The sequence below is a fragment of the Oryza sativa genome, chromosome 11 (genome assembly GCF_034140825.1).
Source record: "Oryza sativa Japonica Group chromosome 11, ASM3414082v1".
In the NCBI taxonomy this organism is placed as follows: domain Eukaryota; kingdom Viridiplantae; phylum Streptophyta; class Magnoliopsida; order Poales; family Poaceae; genus Oryza; species Oryza sativa.
The window spans coordinates 23,151,362-23,170,131 of NC_089045.1; the positions used below are offsets into that span (position 1 = coordinate 23,151,362).

The 18,770-nt window shown below is 42.2% G+C and overlaps 1 protein-coding gene across 1 annotated transcript; it reads right to left on the bottom strand.

The window, feature by feature from the left end:
* Nucleotides 1–7,069: 7,069 nt before the first annotated feature.
* Nucleotides 7,070–18,770, bottom strand: LOC112937000 (DNA damage-repair/toleration protein DRT100). Its single transcript, XM_026021696.2, has 3 exons — nucleotides 18,317–18,770; nucleotides 16,257–16,764; nucleotides 7,070–7,307 (listed from the first exon to the last, which is right to left on the bottom strand). The coding sequence occupies exons 1-3, from the start codon at nucleotides 18,768–18,770 to the stop codon at nucleotides 7,070–7,072; spliced, it is 1,200 nt and encodes a 399-aa protein (XP_025877481.1).

Below are 18,770 nucleotides of genomic sequence, written 5' to 3' on the forward strand. Positions count from 1 at the left end.
CAGTCCGCCCCTTGTCTCTGACACCTGCCCACCTTATATAGCACAACGCCATTAGGTCTCTCTCCCCCTTGCTGATAGTGGGCTAGCCAATAGATACTGGCTGACTCCACTCGCTTGTTTAGTTTCTAGCTTTGATCGTCTGTCTTCTTTATTTTTTTTAAAAAAAAATTAAAAACATATGTCATGCATAAATACTATTTATGTTTTTTCATCTAATAACAATAATATATTAATTATAAAAAAAATTTAAATAAGTCGAACGATCAAAGTTAGACACGAAAAAACTTATAGCTATGCTTAAAATGGAACGAAGTGAGTAGAATACTTTGTGTTGGGCTGCCTTTCTCTAGAAGATTTCCTGTGGGCCTGAATTGCGACATGAGCCGCCGCCGACGACCCTGTCTTCCCACCTTGCTCTTGTGCTGATCGACTTGAGGATGACAAGTGGCTGCAAGAATGCATTTGCATATATTAAAGGGTTCTTTATATATAGAAAAACCTTGAGTTATTCTTCTGATCCCCAGCAAACAAAGAGGATGTATTTAGTTCATACCAAAATTGGAAGTTTGGTTGAAATTGGAACGATGTGACAGAAAAAGTTGAAAGTTTGTGTGTGTAAGAAAGTTTCAATGTGATAAAAAAGTTGGAAGTTTGAAGAAAAACTTAGAAACTAAATACGGCGAGAATAGAATGTATATATGTGCTACTTGTGTCCACATCAGGAATATGTCGGCGACCGGTCATTTCATTGCTACTTCCAGTCCACTGGAGGGTCAATGCAATCAGTTGATCTAACGTATGGAACTATGGATGCATGCGGTAGTACTGAAACTGCCCAGTTCCTACCAGACAGCTTTTGGCAAATAATTTCCTGTCTTTTTAATCAAAGCAGGCCACTTGCAAAATATATAATCATTTTGTGTTCTCCAGTCAGTCATGCACTTTTGTTTTCATTCAACAAGTAGTCAAGGGGCATGCGCTTTGGTGCACATCATTTCTCGACAAAACGTTTGGTGTGCTTCGATAAAAAACCTTCTTCTAACCTTTTTTTCCCTCTATCTTTATAATATTTGGATGATCTTCTTCGGTCATCTCGACAAAAAGTTTGTTCGAAATAAGATTAGTGACTACAAAATAATGCAGTCTGATGAGCAGCATGAGTAGTCCTTGCTATTTACATTGCCAATTTTCTGCATATTAAATCACTATAATCATCAACAAAGCTGTCTCAGTCGAGTCGAGGTAGTCACTGGTTTCAACTCAATTTAATATGATTTCTCCTGAATTTGCATACGACCTCTAGATCAAGTTCAACAATACAACAACATGAGCAGTGTTATCGCCACTCAATCCCGACATCATATGTGTTCCCCCAAAATTTCTACAAGTCTAAACTTAATTTCTGAGTCGCAAGAATCTCTGTATGCAAGACAATTTTTTTTTCAAAAGAAAAATAATAATAATAATTTTTGAGGTTAAATGTTGGGGATTCTAGATCAGTCTCATGAACGCACCTAAGATTCCTCCCTCTTTGCCCGTCGCCCTTGGAAATTCCGGCAGCGAGCGCCTCAGGCCGCCGCGCTCCCCTCTCCATCCCACTCGGCGGCCATCTCCTGCGCCTCATCCGCCGCCGGTGGGCCTGCCTCTCCGCGCACTGGACTGCACCGACGCCGGCGCCGGTGGCGGCAATCTCGTCGGCTTCAGAGGCATCTCACGGGGGAATCTCGACGAAAAGCGGTGGAGAGAGACAGACAGGAAAAAAATGATACTCCTACGTCCCAATCTAAGTATAGCCATAATTTTCGGTGCAAGTTCGATCGTCCGTTTTATTTACTTTTTATTTAATAAAATTAAAAATAGAAGTCATGTATAAAGTAATATTTATGTTTATCATCTAATAATAGAAAAATGCTAATCATAAAAATTTTTCAAATAAGACGGAAGATCATAGTTAAGCATAGAAACTCATAGTTACTAATGAGACGGAGGGAGTAAACGACAAGAAATGGTCAGTGACAAGTTGGTCCCATAATTGAGCGATACGATAGTAAAAGAAAAGGTCCTGAGAACTCCTATTTATGATGAAAATAGGGTTAATTTGAACCATGCCTTTATAAACATGGCATATTAGAAAGGATAAATTTGATCCATGTCATTGTAAATTTGATATCTCTATCTCTATCTCTATCTCTATTATTATAAAAATTGAAGATGTTTTTGCCGGTATTTTGGTACGTCATCCGTCTATGAGTCGGCTTTTAAGTTAGTTTGATTTTGGAAATACATATCCGTATTTGAGTCGTTTTTAATATCGTTTACTTTTGATAATACAAAAGGAATCACATAAGAAATTTGTTTAAAAAAACTCGCATGCTAACTTGAGACGATCGTACTCCTAACTACACCTCATGATTTTCTAAAATATATATATCGTGGCGAATTCCCATAGTGAATTTCATCTTAACTAAGCCATATAACAATAATAAAATTAAAATAGACTTCACCCGTTACAAGCACGGATATTTTTTTCTAGTATTTATAAAAGTATCACTACTATCATCTATGTGAAACCAAGTAATTCTTTCAGTGTCCTCCCTCCGTCCCTAAATACAAGGGATTTTGATTGGATGTGATATATGGTAATATGATGAATCTGGAAAAGCATCCTGTCTAGATTCGTTGTACTTCATGTATGTCAAATTCGTTATATTAGCATGTGTTATATCCAATCATAATCCCTAAGTATAATTAGAGATGGAGGGAGTATGAGATATGCCATTTTCTACACCTAGACTCTAGTGGACCCACGTGCAGGCCATGGCATTTCGTATTGCCCAAAATACCCCTGTTACATGTCTTCTTTCCACATCGTTGACACATGGGTCCCAGACGTCATTCCCTTCCAAATCCCCACTGAACTCCCACCACGAGGAGTTGCCGTTCACCTCTTGCGGCAGTGGTAGCGCACTCGTCGGCGAGGTTATCCATTCTCCTCTCCGCTCGGCTTTGCCTGCACCTGGCTACTGTGGGGACTTGGCGGCCGGAGCACTCGTACGTCGACGAGGTCCATGTTGATTGACATGCTTCGCTGGTCAAAATGGGGTCCGCTTTGGTTGCTGGAGAGATTTTAATCGCTGTTTTAGAAACTCCTCGTTTTGTTGGGTTTCGTTGAGAAATCAAGAGCGTTTAGTGGCAACATCGTTTTGATCTCGGATTTTTAGTTACTGATCTCGCGGTAGGGTTTGAAATTTCGGTTCATAATTTCCGAAATTTCGGTAATTTCGTCCCCCACCGGTGTGCTCAAATCTCGCCCGAAATTTTAGGTTTTTTACAATTTTTTTGTGAATTTGGTCAAATTTTATTTAAATTCAGTCAAATTTTCAAATAATTTCGGCCAGAAATTTCCAAAATTTTGGTCACCCCCAGCATAAAATCCAATTTCGAAATTGAAAACCCTGTCTCGCGGTCGCTAGTTTCGGCGTTGGTCAGTCCACCGCCTCCAATTAATTGCTGTGGGCCGCCGGCGACGCCAAGACCGACCCCAATCGCCATCTTCCTCGACACCAGCTTGCTCGCCACTGCGGACATGGATATGTCGTCGTGGCCGTCTCCCTTGACGCCGGCTACTGCAGGTCTACCCTACACAGCCGTGGCCATCTCCCTTGTCGCTGGCTGCTGCATGCAGTGGGAAGGGAGGGAGGGTGATGTTGAAGCGGTGTGAGTCGCAGGCGACGGCGAGGACCAGCAGAAAGGCCGCCGGCAGGAGGGGGTCATCGGCGTCGAGAGAACCGAACCCACTAGCTGCTACAGCCAAGTATGCAAGGGTAATTACAACCATATACAAAAACACGTTACGAAGAAAATGAGTCAAACCGAGCCATACGGCATGGCATCGAACTAAATCTTTTACGTATTTGGTATGGTTGCGAATAGACGAATAGTAGCAATATTTAGTTGAAATGATACTTTTTAATGGCACGGATCAAATTAACCCTTTTAATAATAGAATATATGGGCAATTGTATTCTTGCCCCTACTTTGAACTGGAATTGTGATTTTACCCTCGTTTTTAGGGTTTGTATTTTGCCTTCATTTCTTCGAAATGATCACTCAGTGTTACCTTTATTATGTTAAAATGATTTAACAGTGTTAACTACTACCTCCACGGTTATAAAACTTTTTGCTATTGTCCATATTCATATATATGTTAATGAATCCAAACATATATGTGTGCCTAAATTCATTAACATCTGTATGAATGTGGTCAATGCTAAAAAATCTTAAGATCTGAAACAGAGGAAGTATGAGATAAAAAGACGTGTATATCCTTTCATATTTCGCCCCTTTGTTTTGCATATATCTTTGCTAAGTTCTGTTTCTCTAGGCACAGATGACTAAACATTAGAGGAAAAATCAAGCTGCCGTCTAGAGACATTGGCAATGAAGTTGTCGAACACAGTGGAGATGTAATCCTACGCATAGACGAACCAAACCGAATCAAAATCGACCCAAAGAAAACAAGATAATTAACCAGCACGCGGTGAGATGCAGAGGCCTGCTCGCGGCCCTGTTCCCAGCATGCTCGCACACGGCCGCCTGCTCACAGCCTCACACTCTGCGCCGTCACGCGCCCTGCCCGCGTAGGCTGCTGCTGCCTGCTCCTTGATTCGCCTCCCCCCGCCATCTGCGATGCACCTGCTCGCCGCCACCCCGTTCTCCACCTATCCGCGCCGCCTGCTCGCAACCTGCGCAATCTGCGCCGCGCCGCCGCCTGCTCGCCGCCACGACGCAACTGATTCTGCCGGGATGGGAACGGGCTGGTGTTGAGGTGGCTCGTAAGGACATTTGGTCCAAGGGTACGTATAGTGGTCCTATCGTATTTTGTAGATCAGTTTTATTTTATTTTTCATTTACTCGCTAAGTTTTGGTCCCACCTAATAGCCATCTAAATTCTAAAATAAGGACAAACGGTAGTTTCGATTAAAAAAGTGAGGGTAAATTCACAAACCCTAAAAAACAATGACAAAATCACAATTGCAATTCAAAGCAGGGGCAAGAACATAATTGCCCCTAGAATATATATCCTCTGCACCTAAGCTAGAGAGCAAAGTGCCACATTGTTACAAACTTACAATGTTCCGCGATAAGCTGTATTATACATATTTATAAAGGAATCAATAACAAGCTAATACAAAAGAAACATTAAAATGCTGTTATTAAAAATTAAAACGAGTATACATTCTAGTAACTAGCTGGGTGGCCCGCGCAATTGCGCGGCTAGCACTACATATATATATATTTTATATGATTTTACTTAAAATTTATTAAATGGTTATCTCGTTGTCTTTTAAAAGACCAAACCTTATCATCCCCGTGTTTCTAATTTTATAGTTTTTAAAAGTCACACCAGTTGCTACCCCTTACTTCTGTCATATCATTCTTAATTTGCTTGCTTGATCTACCATTCTTAATTTGCTTGCTTGATCTACCATTGTTTCTATTCATTCTCATTGGAGCCTTTACAAATTAGATCTTATAGCTTTTAGAGTTTATTGTCCAGTTGGATCCTCTATGGTCCGCCCGCTACCTCTCATCTTTATTGCTATTGGGATTTTAACAATCGAACAAAATTATTATTGGTGTTCTTTTTCTTTACTTTCTAGAAGTTCGGTCAAACAGTCATCAGCTCCACCACTGTAATCCTCTACGGCCCACCCGCTAAATCCCCTTTTTATTATCATTGAGATTTTAAAAATCGAACATAATTATCACTGGGGTTTACTTTTTTACTTTTTAAAAGTCCAGCCAATCGTCCCTCATCTTATTTGTCATTGGATTTCTATTTGAGATTTTGTTTATAGTTTTTATAGGTCTCATCATGCATCATCACCCTACTCCTTTATTAACTTATTGTTTTTCCCTCTTTATTATCATTTATCATTGTTGCGTTTTATATGGACCTTTTTTTTAAAAAAAAAAATCATATTTTTCATTCCGATGTTTTGTTATTTATAAATTTTATTCATACTTGCACTCTTATATAATTATTTTATATTTTCAAAATTTATTTTATTTTTATTTCGATTTTTAATTTATCTCATGATGGGTTCTAGATGATATTTTCTTTCAACAATCTTTTCTTTAATTTCGAATTTTTGTTGTTTATAAATTATATTCCTAGACTAGATGTACTCTTCTTTTTCTTTTTTTAATTGTGAAATTTATTTTTTTTCTATTAATCTCATACTGTGTCTATATGAATTATTCTTCTAATACTTCTTATTTTTTATTTCTAATTTCAGTTGTTTGCAAAATGTATTTTTACTTGAACTCTTATATTTGATTTTTCTAGTTTCTAAATTTATTTTATTTTTTATTACGGATTTTAATTAATCTTTAATTGTGTTCTACATGAACTCTTCTATGAATTTTTTATTGTGTTATTATTTCAGAATCAAATAAAAAATCCGTGCACATGCCATCATGCTTTTCTGGTTGCTGACGTGCATCACCCAAATCCGGCTCATTGTGCAGCCGCACGGCTTGACCCGCTGCCAGCATCTATCTCCGTATCAACAAAAACACATCCAAATTACGGTTGTACAGTGGTTCGTTGCCTGCTGCTTCATTTATATATGTGTATTATAGCCTAATTCAAATTGGTTTAGGAAATCGGACAAAACTCTTTTGAGTCCGTTTGCATGTAAAGGTTCTAGCTAGAGATTGATTCTAATTCTACACGTGTACGGTACTCCGTATCCCTTAATTAACATGTCAAGTTTGTGTTAAATCTCAGACATTAAAATCTATGCCTCTTATAATCCAATGGTGTAAATAATTCATATTTTTTTCGATTAATGTAGGAATTTCTAGCCTCCACGGTGAACGTGGTGTCTTCTTTTCGAGCTGTCTTAATAATATAATAGATAGATGAAAAAAGTAATACGCCATAATCTTATTAATAAATAACACGCAAAGCTAAATAATCATGCATCACGCGCAGAAAACATTCCACCACACCGGCCTGCGGCAAATACGCACACCATTCTACTCAAGCTTTCTAATTAGCTTATTGTGCAGTCATCTTTTGGAATAAACTGGCCCAAGTAACAACAGCTAACACATATATTTTGTCGTAAACCTTGTCAAAAATACGGAAATATGCAATCCTCCATGTCTTCTTGAAGAGTATGATGCAAAACACCACCCATAGGCCAGCAATGAATCCTGACACAAGGCCAAGATAAAAGAACATTGGCTCAGGTACATGTCCAGCTTTGTTGTTGTTGGTGTAAATATGTATTGTACTAAGGACCTATCTGTAAAGTGTTATGCTAATAGAATAGATAAGGAAGGGGTGAGCTGAGTAGGCTAACCCTAGAAAAATTCCCCAAATTGAACAATATGGTATCAGAGCGGGTCAACGGCGACTGGGGAGGTTGAACCCTAGCTGGCGAGGTCGCAGCGGCGCGGGCCGAGGCGAGGTTGGCGCGGCGCGACGACGCACGCGCGAGGCCAGCGTGGCCGCACGCGGTGGAGACGGTTGGTGGCCGCGGCAGGAAGCGGCGCTGTGCCGGCGCAGGACGGCAGCGCTGCTAAGGCAGGACGTGGAGTGAGGAAGCGACGGTGTCGACGGCAGGGAGCACCAACGGCGACGACGCGTGCGGAGGGCTAGCTGGTGACGGCGTGTGGCAGAGGAGCAGGTTGTTGCTGCTGCTGGTGAGGTGTTGGTGCTGCTGCTACTTGAGAAGGTGAAGTGGGCGCTTGGCTTGCTGTTGCTACTGTATTTGCTGCTGCTGTGCTGATTTGGGGAAGAAACTGAGTACTTGCTGCTGTGCTGAAAACTGAGAAGTAGTGCTATTGCTGCTGTTCTGTTTTGGTGAGAAACTGAGGAGTAGTGTTGTTGCTCCTATTAGTTGATTTGGCTAATATTTGATCTGCCATGGGGGATTGAAGTCTGGTCCTTGTTGTATCTCTGTTAATGTGGTAAAGAAGAAGCTAAGGGAAGAAAAAAAAAATGTCTTCTGGGGAGGGAAAGGAGGTTGTGGATACTTTCTTGCTTGTTACTAAAGGTGATATGAAAGGTTTGCTAGAAGATTTGCTGAAGATGGGCATGATAGGTCCTAGGAATGCGGCTGGAGTGTCTGAAGTGAAACTAGAATTGATGCCAAATGAGTTGAGGTTGGAGGGGAGCAAAAATTATTTGAGTTGGTGTAGGAGAGCCCAACTGATGTTGAGAGCAAAAGGGGTGGATCATTTTTTACTAGAGAGTTGTGAAGAACCTTCTGATAAGGAGAGCCAAGCATGGAGGACGTGGAATACTACAAATTCCACTGTGGTATCTTGGTTGATGAACCGGTGGCTCCTTCTATTGGCAGGATGATAGAAGCTATCCAGAATGCTGCAGTTGTATGGAAGACGCTGAGCAACATGTATTCAGGAGAGGGAAATGTAATGATGATGGTTGAGGCTCAGAACAAAGTGGAGAATTTGAAGCAAGAGAGGAGAACAGTCAAAGAGTACGCTAGCGAGCTGCAACAGTTATGGGCAAATCTTGACCACTATGATCCCTTACAATTGAAACATGAGGATGACATTGTGATTGGAAATAAATGGCTGCAGAGGCGAAGAGTCATTCATTTCTTGAAGGGGTTGAACAAGGAGTTTGAGGATAGGAGTGTCACGCCCGGAAATTCACTAGTAATTTCCGAACTTATTTGTGCATAAAATCCTCGTCCAGGAATCAGCCGAGGTACACAAACTGACAATTTAATATACAGATTCATCAAATTAACTAAAACGATAAATACTTACTTATGAGGCACTTAGTCCTCATCAAGAAGAAAACTGCAGCGGAAAAATAAAATCTAGCGAAGCTCCGGCTCCACTCCCACAGGCAGCTCAACTGGGGTATAAGCCAAACGTCTTCTCCTTTTGGATCCTTTTTCTTCAACTGAGGTTGATTGATTATTGCAAGGTGAGCATATGACATACTCAGCAAGCCACACAGCAAATATGCAAGTGCACAAGGATACCAAAGGATGGCATAATATAGGCTCATTTGCAAAAGCAGCATTTAGCAAAACATTTAAGAGAAGTAAAACAGTGGAGTAATTAATCAGGAATTTTAATCAACACTGAACAGCACACCCATGCTGCACAGGCCCAACCATTCTGAACAACCATACCCGGCTGAACAGATCTAACTCCAAACCAGGAGCTAAGCAAATTATTACCAGTTATAGCATCAATAATTATTGTGAGAGGTGTGAGACTAATCACGAAAAACATTGCTCAACTCGCCCATAACCGCGGGCACGGCTATTCGAATAGTTTTACTCTGGCCAGAGGTGTACCACTGTACCCACAAGACACAGCCCCACATCATGTCACCATGTGCCTCAGTACCACCACGGTACCTCGGAAAGGGGCTGTGACAGTACCCCTTGCATAACACAATCCACCGCAGCGCACCATTCCTGGATCATAATCACCCCCTTATAAAACAAGGCATGGACTCCCCAGCGACCCCCGTGGGCTTATCTCCGCCACTTCTCAGTCTGGTGCTCCGCAATGAACCATGCTATACAAAAGGTAAAGCCGTTGCCCACGCTGGCTTGTGGTTGGCACGATTAATGTTTCACAATAGTAGCTCGCGAACCGGTCCTTAATTGTCATGAGCACGACTCTCAAAACCATGTGCTCACAACCCACCATTATCAAGTTTTAGTTGACAAGTAATTAATTAACCAATCACGATTGACCATCGTGAGCTACCATTAAATATAACCATAAGTGATAGTGAAACATTAGTTATCCCAATTGTGTGCTAATGTTTCTAAGCATGGCTAAGCAATCACATCTAATATCTAGCTGAACCAATATATAAAGCTCAACTAGTCAAGTTATAATCACCCAAGGTATCAAGGAATAAAGTAATCAATGCAAACAGGCCATAACAAAGGAATAGGTTCACACCACCCAGTGACATTCGAAAATAAATGCACAGTTGAAATAAATAGAGAATTTAAATATAGGATCAACATGCTCAAAGGAATTGTGTTTAGGATCTGTGTGACTTGCCTTGCAATAATCGGTCTTCAATTAATCTTCTTGAATACTTCCGGCGCACTCGCGAACCTTCGCAACAACGGAAACGACAAGCTAACACGCAAAACGAGGAAAAAGACTAATAAAAACCAAATAAACAATACATAAAAAGTAAACAAACATGTAGATCATAATTTTAGATGAATTATGAGACTTGAACGGCCTCATTCTGACTTCAAATGAATTTATTATGAATTTTACAAGATTAAATCTATTTAAAGCCCATTTAAAAAGAATTAAATGAATTTAATTCAATTTGTGGACAATTTTAATATGTAGATCTTTATTTTACACAACTTTTGCAACTTGAACCACATTAAACTGAGTTAAGATGAATTAGATATGAATTTTTAAAGATTAAATCGGATTAAAACACTTATATGGATTTTAATTGAATTATGACGCAATAATGAATTATTTTTGAAAAGGAAAAGGAGGATTATTGCGCCAGCGGCTAGGGTTTCGGTGGACCGGGCGCACGGGCGACGGTTCACGGGAACGGACGGCCGAGATCGACTTGATCCAATGCGGACGGCCGAGATCGATCGGTCCACGACCGGCTCACGGTGAACGGCTCCGATGACGTCAGCGATGACGTCAGCACCAGCGGCGACTCGGGCGGCTTGGGCGCGCATGCTCGCCGGCGAACGGCGGCACGGCGACGCGAACGGAGAGCACCAGGACGTAGAGGACGACGCGGCGAACTCACCGGTGACCAAAACGTCGGCGGAAGACCAACGGACGGCGGCGGCGACGAGGAGGAAGCGGCGAAGCTCTTCGGGTCGACGACGGCGACGGCGCTCCGGCGGTCTTCGGCGGCGGCGAAGCGGTGGACGGGGACGGCGACGACGTTGCGAACCCGATGGCGGTCTTCCCGAGCGACGGCGACGTCTGGAACGGCGGCGGCGCACGGCTGGAGCGACGGCGGCGACGGCGGCGCTAGGGCACACGGCGCTAGGGCGATACGGACGACGAGAGGCGAAGGCGAGAGAGGCGGCGGGTAGAGGAGAGCTCGGGGGTCCTTATATAGGTGCAAGGAGGCGGCGGCGAAGGCCCACGACTGCCGGCGACGGAAAGGAAAGATCGGGTTCGGGAGAGAGAGAGGAATCCGATTCAAACTCGAATCCACCGGTTTCCAAAGAAAATTAGCCGATGTTTCCAAAAGAGAAAAGGAAGAGGAGATCTCAAGGATCATTTGCCCTCAAACAATTCGGCCGGAGAAGGAAAGGCGCGGCCGAATTTGGAAGGAGAAGGCGGCGGCGGCGCGCTAGGGTTTGCGGGCGGCGGCGGCCGAAGGAGAACGACGAACCTGACAAGCGGGGCCCACCTGTCAGCGGCAGAGAGAGAGTGGAGAGCGGCGGCTCGGCGGACTGGGCCGGCTGGGCCGAGGGAAAGAGAGAGAGAAGGGTTTTGGGCCGGCTTTCGGCCCAAAGCCAAAAGAAGACTTTTAAAACCTTTTTTTCAATTTAAATTATTTCTTAAATGCAATTCCATTTATTAAAAATACTTCCTTAGCTCAAATAAATCCCAGAAAAATCTAGGAATTATAGAATTAAGCAAAGTATTTAACAAAATTTTATCTAGCCCAATTTTATGTTGAGATTTAGCAAATTAAAATTAGATCTTCTCTTTTAAGCTTTTAAAATCATTTCTAATAATTCCTTTTAAACAACAATTTATAATTTAAGGATTTTAAACAAGAAAAGCTCTTAACAAATATAATTAGATCATCAATGATCAAATAATTACTGAACTGTTCTTTGTATTATTTAAGAATTGAGCTCTGAAAAATCCGAGAAAATTTCAGAGAGTTGACTTAACCATGGAGAATTTAATAAAAATTAAATCCATCCATGCTTTATATTTAGGAAATTTTATTTCCCACATTTAACTTCACTTGTAACTTAAAGAACATTTAATATAAATTCTATTAATAATTTATTAAATAATTTATAAATCCTGAAACAAAAAATCAGGATGTGACAAGGAGAGCAGCTATGTTCCACCAAGCTACATTGCCCACTATGGAAGAGGCCATTTCAGCAATGGTGCAGGAAGAGATGAGATTGAGGTTGATGAGAGGTACAAATTCTATAAGATCAGCATACATTGCAGCTGATAATAGGGAATGCTACAATTGTGGGCAAGTGGGTCATGTGAGCTACAATTGTCCCACTTCCCGGAACATTGGTGGTAGGGGATCGATTCGAGGAGGGCATGGTGGAACTCGTGGTGGATTTGGAGGAGACCGTGGTGGTTTTGGGGGAAATCGTGGTGGTAGAGGAGGTGATCGTGGAGGTCGTGTTGGAGGTCGTGGTAGGGGCAGAGGTGTTCCTCAGGCCAATGCAGCTACGGAGGATGGGAAAGCTGTTACCCTAATAGGTGAACAAGTGACACAATGGGAGGAATGGTAGAAGAACAAGACCAATGAGAGCTCTAACACCACCACTCACTTTGGTAACTTCGCCAACTACGCCCAAGTGGGCGAAGGTACTCAGGCACAGGCACTTGCATCTACATAGACATCCTATAGATTGGATCATAGACTCAGGAGCATCAAAGCATGTCACAGGATTGCATAATACTTTCACATCATACACTCCTTATATCCACTCTGAAACTATCCAAATCGCTGATGGTACATCCAAGCCTATTCATGGTATAGGGTCGGTAGAGTGCACATCATCAATGAACTTGTCTTCTGTTCTGCATGTTCCTTCCTTTCCAGTTAACATTCTCTCAGTTAGCTCGGCTATTGATCAACTCAAGTGCATTGTTGTATTTGATGAGAATTCTTGTCTGTTCCAGGAGAAGGGGACTGGGAGGAGGATTGGGACTGGAGTCAGGCGTGATGGGTTGTGGTACATCAATCATGAGGAACTGGGACTAGCTGCGGTGGTTGGAGATGTTGAGAAGGAGATCAGTTTGCTTCACTGTCAGTTAGGACATCCATCTTTTGAGATTTTGAGTAAGTTGTATCCAGACCTCTTTAGTAGAGTGGATAAGCATAGATTGGTGTGTGATGCTTGTGAGCTTGGCAAACATACTCGCTCTACATATGTTGGAATTGGTCTTCGTAACTGTGAGCCCTTCATATTAATACATTCTGATGTTTGGGAACCATGCCCAGTTACTTCTGTGAGTGGTTTCAAGTGGTTTGTCACCTTTATTGATTGTCACACTCGTATGACTTGGATTTATATGCTTAAACACAAAAGTGAGGTCCTTCGTTGCTTTCAAGACTTTCATAAATTAGTGACAACTCAGTTTGATGCAAAAGTTAAGATTATTCGGACTGATAATGGAACAGAATATATCAATAATGAATTTGTGTCATATGTCTCAGATGAGGGGATTATTCACCAGACTACTTGTCCTGGCACCCCTCCTCAAAATGGTGTAGCTGAGAGAAAGAATCGGCATTTGCTAGAAGTGGCAAGATCTCTGATGTTCCAGATGAATGTACCAAAGTATCTATGGAGTGAGGCTGTGATGACAGCAGCATATCTTATCAATCGCATGCCTTCTAGAATACTTGGTATGAAGTCTCCTGCCGAACTGTTATTGGGTAAGCGAGAGTTCAAGGTTCCTCCAAAGGTGTTTGGCTGTGTTTGTTTTGTGCGAGATCACCGACCTTCTGTTGGCAAGTTAGATCCTCATGCAGTAAAGTGTGTGTTTGTTGGCTATGCTTCGAGTCAGAAGGGGTATAAATGTTGGGATCCCATTGAGAGAAGACTGTTTGTGAGTATGGATGTGACATTTCGTGAGTTTGAGCCCTATTATAAAAGTAAAGGAGATCTTGACCAATTTCTTGAGGAATTCTCGACTGTCATGGAGGTTGATAGTCGAGAGGGGGAGAGAGAGAGAGAGGTGACATACATGAAAAAAATGTTGGTGACAAGAATGGAGAGGCAGTAGTGATTGGATCAATACCATGCTCTATTGATGATGCGAGTAAAGAAGTAGTGGAAGTCATTGAAGATACACAAGATGAGGATAGAGAAATGGTCCCTCATGAAGAGGATGGAGAAGAAGGAGAAGTAGTTGTTGGGACAATTCCATGTCCTATGGAGGGAGCCGAAAGGGTGAAACAAAAGGATGTGCTAGTTTACCAAAGGAGGCGGTTTGATAGTCAGGGGGAGAAAAGAAAAGGGTTAGTGCAAAGTCAAATTGAAGAGTTACCACACCCAAAATGTCCAGTCTCTGAATCCTCCCAGAGTCTCTCTCCTCCAGCCTCCTTGGCTTCTCTTGAGACAATTGGTAATACTTCTCCAACTCTTGAACATGTAGAATTACCTCTTGCACAACGTAGAGAGACTAGATCTAATGCTAGTAGACCTCCTATACGTCTTGGTTTTGAGCATCTTAGTTCTATGCATGACATTGCAAACTATATCACATATTCTCATGTTTCACCAGCATACAAAACATTTATTGCATCATTACAGACAGTGCCTATACCAAAGGATTGGAAGTGTGCAAAGCAGGATCCAAAGTGGAAAGATGCAATGAAAGAAGAGTTGAATGCCCTTGTGAAGAATAAGACTTGGGAGCTTGTAAAACTTCCACCAGAAAAAAGGACAGTGGGATGTAAGTGGGTCTTTACAGTGAAGCAAACCCCTGAAGGGAAGGTGGATAGGTATAAAGCAAGGTTAGTTGCAAAAGGCTACAGTCAAACATATGGAATTGACTATGATGAGATATTTGCACCAGTGGCAAAAATGGGTACAGTGAGAGGTTTGGTATCTTGTGCGGTGAACTTTGGGTGGCCCCTTCATCAGCTTGATGTGAAAAATGCATTTCTCCATGGTGATTTACATGAGGAGGTCTACATGGAGATCCCTCCAGGATTTGGGAATAGCCAGACAGTTGGAAAAGTATGTAAACTCAAGAAATCCTTGTATGGGTTGAAGCAGTCTCCACGTGCATGGTTTGATAGGTTCAGGCATGCAGTGTGTGATATGGGGTATTCTCAGTGTAATGGAGATCACACTATCTTTTACAAACATAGGGGGACACACATCACCATCTTGGCTGTGTATGTTGATGATATAGTGATCACTGGTGATGATGTAGAAGAAATCAGGTGTCTAAAGGAAAGGCTGGGAAAGGCATTTGAGGTGAAGGATCTTGGTCCTCTTCGCTACTTCCTTGGAATTGAAATTGCTCGTTCATCAAAGGGGATTGTTCTCTCTCAGAGGAAGTATGTTTTGGATCTGTTGACAGATATAGGAATGCTTGGGTGTCGTGCAAGTACTACGCCTATTGATAGGAATCACCAATTGTGTGCTCAATCAGGTGATCCCGTTGATAAGGAAGCATACCAAAGACTGGTGGGACGCTTGATCTATCTTTGCCATACAAGACCTGATATTTCCTATGCGGTTAGTGTTGTGAGTAGGTATATGCATGATCCTCGAACTGGTCACTTGGATGTTGTTCATAAGATTCTCAGATATCTGAAAGGGACTCCTGGAAAGGGATTGTGGTTTAGGAAGAATGGGCATCTAAATGTGGAAGGATATTGTGATGCTGATTGGGCGAGTAGTATGGATGATAGAAGATCTACATCAGGTTATTGTGTGTTTGTTGGTGGTAATCTTGTTTCTTGGCGAAGCAAGAAGCAGGCAGTGGTGGCTCGGTCTACCGCAGAAGCAGAATACAGAGCTATGGCTTTGAGCTTGAGTGAGATGTTGTGGATGAGGAGCTTGTTGACTGAATTGCGAGTGCTAAGAAGTGACACTGTGATGCTTCATTGTGACAATAAATCAGCCATCAGCATTGCAAACAACCCTGTTCAGCATGATCGCACTAAACATGTGGAGATTGATAGGTTCTTCATTAAGGAGAAGATTGATAGCGGGGTGATTAGGTTGGAGTATATTAAGTCATGTGAACAACTAGCTGATTGTCTAACAAAGGGGTTAGGTCCTAGTGAGATTCAATCAATATGTAACAAGATGGGTATGATTGATATCTTTTGCCCATCTTGAGGAGGAGTGTTGGTGTAAATATGTGTTGTACTAAGGACCTATCTGTAAAGTGTTATGCTAATAGAATAGATGAGGAAGGGGTGAGCTGAGTAGGCTAACCCTAGAAAAATTCCCCAAATTGAACAATAGTTGTCATCACCATAGCCATGTTGCCTTGGTTCAATATCTCCCGAGCAGTTCCTTCGAAGAGGAGGCCCACATAGACCATTGTTGCCATTATACATATCAGGATGTTCCATGTATAGGGTGCCAAGTTGTGATCCGGAGGGTATTGTTCCTGATAGATTGTTGTACGACAGATCCAAATTGCTCAAATATGATAAATTTGATAGGGTAGATGGGATCTCTCCAGAAAGATTGTTCCTTGAGAGCTCGAGCGATTCCAGTGACTGCAATGATCCAATCTTGTATGGAATTTTTCCATTCAAGTTATTCCTTGACAAATTCAGATTTTTCAAAGCAGCAAGAGAAGCTATTTGTTCGGGAATTCCACCAATTAAGCAGTTTGATGACAAGCCATCTTCAGGTACGGAACCTGAAGCATTGTAGCCGTCCTCTCGCTTCATCCCCTCTAATTTTGTGAAACTCCGCGGTAAGTTACCTGATAAACTGTTGGCTGCTAGGTCCAACTGGCGAAGATTCGGAAGATTTGTGATATTGTCTGGAATAACCCCAGAAAAAGCATTATAGCTTAGTCGTAACAACACTAAATCCTTCTTGTCTCCTATCCACTTCGGTAATTTGCTGGAGAAATTGTTCCTTGATAGATCTATGATTTGTAGCTGTATGCAGCCTTCTAGAAAAGCTGGGAATGTGCCAGCGAATCTGTTGTTACTTAAAAGAAGAACTTTTATGTTTTTCATGCTAAAACATTGCTGAGGGAAGTCTCCTTCAAAAAGATTGTTTGCTAAGTCTATGGTGTCCAGGTATTGCATTTTGCAGAAAGACCCTGGAATATGGCCTGACAAATGGTTGTGGGAAAGAATTAGCATGTATATATTAACTCCAAATTCTGATGGTAGCGGTCCAGATAGGGAGTTATTGTGAATATCCAATGCTGAAAGGTTTCTCGGCAACAGAGGTATTTGACCACTTAGTTTGTTTGAACGTATATCAAGATATTCCATAGCCATGGTTTCCATATTTGCTGGAAAGACACCACTGATTTGGTTGTTAGACATGACCAAGTCTTTTACTTTTGAAACTGTTGTCCAAAACCAGACTGGAAGTTTATCGATTATACCAGCTTTTGAAATATCAATGTACGAAATATTAACTGACCACTGGAGCCAAAGAGGGAAATCGAGGACCCATCTGGCAAGATGCAAAACGTGCTTCTTCTAATGTAAATGGTGCTAACCATCCAGGATCCACCACAATCTTCAATAATTGATTGTCAGATAAATCTATGTATTTTAAACTCTTTAGGCTAACAAAGTGTTCTTCTGTGATGACACCTTCTAGGTTATTGCCACGTAGGTTCAAATAAGTCAAACTATCGAGCATACCTATCTCAACGGGTAGAGGTCCAGTGATTAGGTTGATAGACATGTCGAGAGTGACAAGGTTGGGAAACTGTCGGAACAACCCTGCTGGTAGAGATCCATTGATGTTATTGTATGACATTTTCAATTCCGATAACTTACTCGATGAACATTGTGGTAGACTCCCAAACAACTCTGTCATGTTCCCTCCCGAAAGACTCTCATCAAGGTCTAGAACTTCCAAATTACATAGGTTCCTCAGCAAGTTTGGTGCCATACTGCCCAAATCGTTATTTGAAATTCTAAGGACTCTGAGGGACGTCATGTCTCCTAGTGCAATTGGTAGCTGATCATACAAACGGTTTTGTGAAAGATCGAGGAACTTGAGGATTGTTAAGTTCCAGAACCAACAAGATGCATACGGGTGGTCAAAGTAATTCATGGACAGATCGAGCTTCTCAAGTTTTGTGAGGTTGAAGTGTGTGAGTGATTGGTTTGCCCTCTGGAGACGGCAAAATGATAAACTGAGGACTCTTAAGGATGGGATCATGTTCATGACGTAAGGCCAATCAGATGCAGCGCTAAGATCTATGTAAGTTAAATTGAGGAATTTTAACGATCCTAGACGCGGCAACCATGATATATCTGTTAAGTGCACACCTCCCTCCATATCGGAAAGGTCAAGATATCGCAAATTTGAAAGATTACCGAGTTGAGGAGGCACCGTACCGGTGAATGGTATGCTCGAGAGATTCAGATATCTCAAGCTGTTCATAGAGCCCAAGAACTTGGGGATTTGACCACTTGGCCCTTCCAGGGAATTGATGCTGAGATCAAGGTGTTCAATATGGTCCAAGTGGAGCAGCTGAGGGCTTATCTCTCCAACCAAACCAACCAACTCGAAACGGTCAAGGTCATATCCGCCATTGAGGTGAAGCCTGAGGACGTGGCCGGTGAGGTTGCTACAGGTGACGCCTCTCCACCGGCAGCAGTCATGATCGTCTTCCTTCCATGAGGTGAGGAGGCCTAAGGGGTCGCTGGTGATGCCTCGCTTGAAGGCCAACAGGGCATCCCATTCCCGTGGCACGCAGGCGGTCGTTGCCTGCAGGGGTAAAGTGCTGGCAGCTAGGAGGAGAAGGCTGCCGAGGAGGAGCAATGGCTTACTGGTGGGATTCATGTTCAT

Bases quoted from the DNA above. Each gene is read 5' to 3' on its own strand.
- LOC112937000 (XM_026021696.2), bottom strand. From the start codon at position 18,770: ATGAACATGAATCCCACCAGTAAGCCATTGCTCCTCCTCGGCAGCCTT. The intron at 16,765-18,316 runs GTACGGTGCCTC...GGGTTATTCCAG, and splicing joins CTCGAGCATACCATTCACCG to ACAATATCACAAATCTTCCG. The intron at 7,308-16,256 runs GCAACATGGCTA...ATAGGTCCTTAG, and splicing joins TCGGGAGATATTGAACCAAG to TACAATACATATTTACACCA.